At 38.8% G+C, this 2,081-nt stretch overlaps 1 protein-coding gene across 1 annotated transcript; it reads left to right on the top strand.

Moving 5' to 3' along the window:
- Positions 1-502: 502 nt before the first annotated feature.
- LOC144477698 (vascular endothelial growth factor receptor 1-like) lies at positions 503-1,536 on the top strand (the record flags this gene model as incomplete). Its single annotated transcript, XM_078195430.1, has 4 exons — positions 503-665; positions 739-851; positions 926-1,076; positions 1,312-1,536. Coding segments are annotated over 4 exons (652 nt in total), but the record flags the coding sequence as incomplete, so codon positions are not given.
- Between the last annotated feature and the right edge of the window lie 545 nt (positions 1,537-2,081).

Below are 2,081 nucleotides of genomic sequence, written 5' to 3'. Positions count from 1 at the left end.
AATTCTGTCATACACTACACACAATAAGAGTGTTCCCTCGGAGTTAATCCAGGTCGAACATCGGAACAGAGTTCCGTCATCGGACAGACCCAGGAGTGTCTGTCACCCACTACATACACTATACACATACCAGAAAAGGTAAAAGGCACACACCTTCGTCGAGTAAATGTAAAGATTTGTAACCCAGTCATTATTGTCTGTTTCCATTTTATGGGGTTTTTTATGCCACACGGCTTTTTCCCCAATGAGCCAATAAATCACTCTAATATTCTCGGCTCAATTCGGCATTACTCATTAATTAATTTTCCTCACCTCATCCTCACACCTTATAATAAATTGAAATACGGAATTTCTCCATGTTGGAGAGATTTCGACGAAACATGTTGTATATCACATTATATGTATTGCACTATACTGTATACAATATTATATGTATATAATGTTCCGAAATTTATTTTACTATTATAATTATTATTATTGAAAATTGACATTTCTTTGGCAGGACGGTACACAGCTGGTACTTACTGACGACAAGTACAAGCTTTCTAATGATTTCGAAAAACTTAAACTCGAATATCCATTGGAAACCGACAGCGGCGTGTACATGTGTCGAGCGGAGAACAGGCTTGGAAAAGTAGAAGCTTCAGAACGAATAACGATAAAAGGTAATTTATTCAATTGAGTAGCGTAGTAACGCTGAAGTAAGTAATTTCACTTCATGCTTTCGCTAATTATCAGGGTTTAAAGCAGTAACTAGAATTCATGTTGGTGTGATCATTTTACTTGTCGTGTTAGCAGTGATCGTTGTGATCCTGGCGATCTGTTTCGGCATCAAGATTCGTCGTGATAGGGTAATTTCTGTTTCTGGTCTTACCCCGTGTTTTATCATTGCGCAACAATTTCACAAAAATCTACGGTGTTCTAGTTAAATAGAAAGGAATTAATGGAGTCTGGCCTTATGCACTTCGAGAAGGGCGCCGTCGAGAGTTTGAATCCTGACTTGACAGTAGGCGATCAAGCAGATCTCCTACCTTATGACAAGAAATGGGAATTTCCCAGCGACCGATTAAAATTAGGTATGTTACGATGAAAAATTTTATCTCGACCTTTTCTGCAGCGTAAAAGTTCCTTCTATAGTCCTCTAATTTGACCTTTTTTCCGTGATGAGCAAAATAGCTTCCGGATTTGTTTTCAAGGTTTTAGTCTATAAGTATCATCTGCTGTCTTTTGACAAACGAATAAAAATGATAGTTCACCACAGTGGGTTTTGCTAATATTTTTCGGCAATAACTACTTGGTAATGATTTATAGGAAAACAATTGGGAAGCGGTGCTTTCGGTGTAGTCTTGAAAGCGGAAGCTGTCGGCATTTGCGAAGGAGAGTCGGTTAGCACTGTAGCGGTGAAAATGGTTCGTCGTGGTCCCAATCTCTTGTACATCTCTGCACTTGCCAGGGAACTCAAGATCATGATACATCTTGGCAAACATCTGAACATTGTCAATCTTCTTGGAGCTTGTACAAAAAATATCTTAAAACGTACGTCTTGTATCGATTAATTAATGTAGGTGTAAATTTGTTGCTATTACGGGATTATATTTCCAATTTTGTTTAGAGAATTACTATTCGGACAATTGAATTTAATTACACTACCGATAGGAATATTATAAATCCCAATAAAAAACATTGCCAGGGCAACGTAAAATAGGCCAAGTAGTTGAGTTTACTTGGGACTTTGGTTCCCACAAAAAAACTCCGACAAATTAACCCACAAAAAGTCTCCACAACAAAGAATTCACGCAAACAAGCATACAGAAGATATCAACGTAAAACAATTGATCCCCCAAAGGAGCATTCAAATGATATTAGTAAACCCTCCAAAAAACCTCTAAGGATTGTTAACCACTTCGGTACGAGCGTCGACTATAGTCGACGGCCACAGATGAACACGCACAGCCGAGTGTCGACTATAGTCGACGGCCGTAATATGAACGCACACGCCCGAGCGTCGACTATAGTCGACTGCCAAGAACTTTTGCCTTTTCTCTGCAATTGCAGTGTTTACGTCCAGAAATACACATATC

Source organism: Augochlora pura, unplaced genomic scaffold, assembly GCF_028453695.1.
Source record: "Augochlora pura isolate Apur16 unplaced genomic scaffold, APUR_v2.2.1 APUR_unplaced_2973, whole genome shotgun sequence".
NCBI classification, from domain to species: Eukaryota; Metazoa; Arthropoda; class Insecta; order Hymenoptera; family Halictidae; genus Augochlora; species Augochlora pura.
Note: the sequence above shows the minus strand (reverse complement) of the source record. Positions and strands in the feature narration are given on the sequence as shown.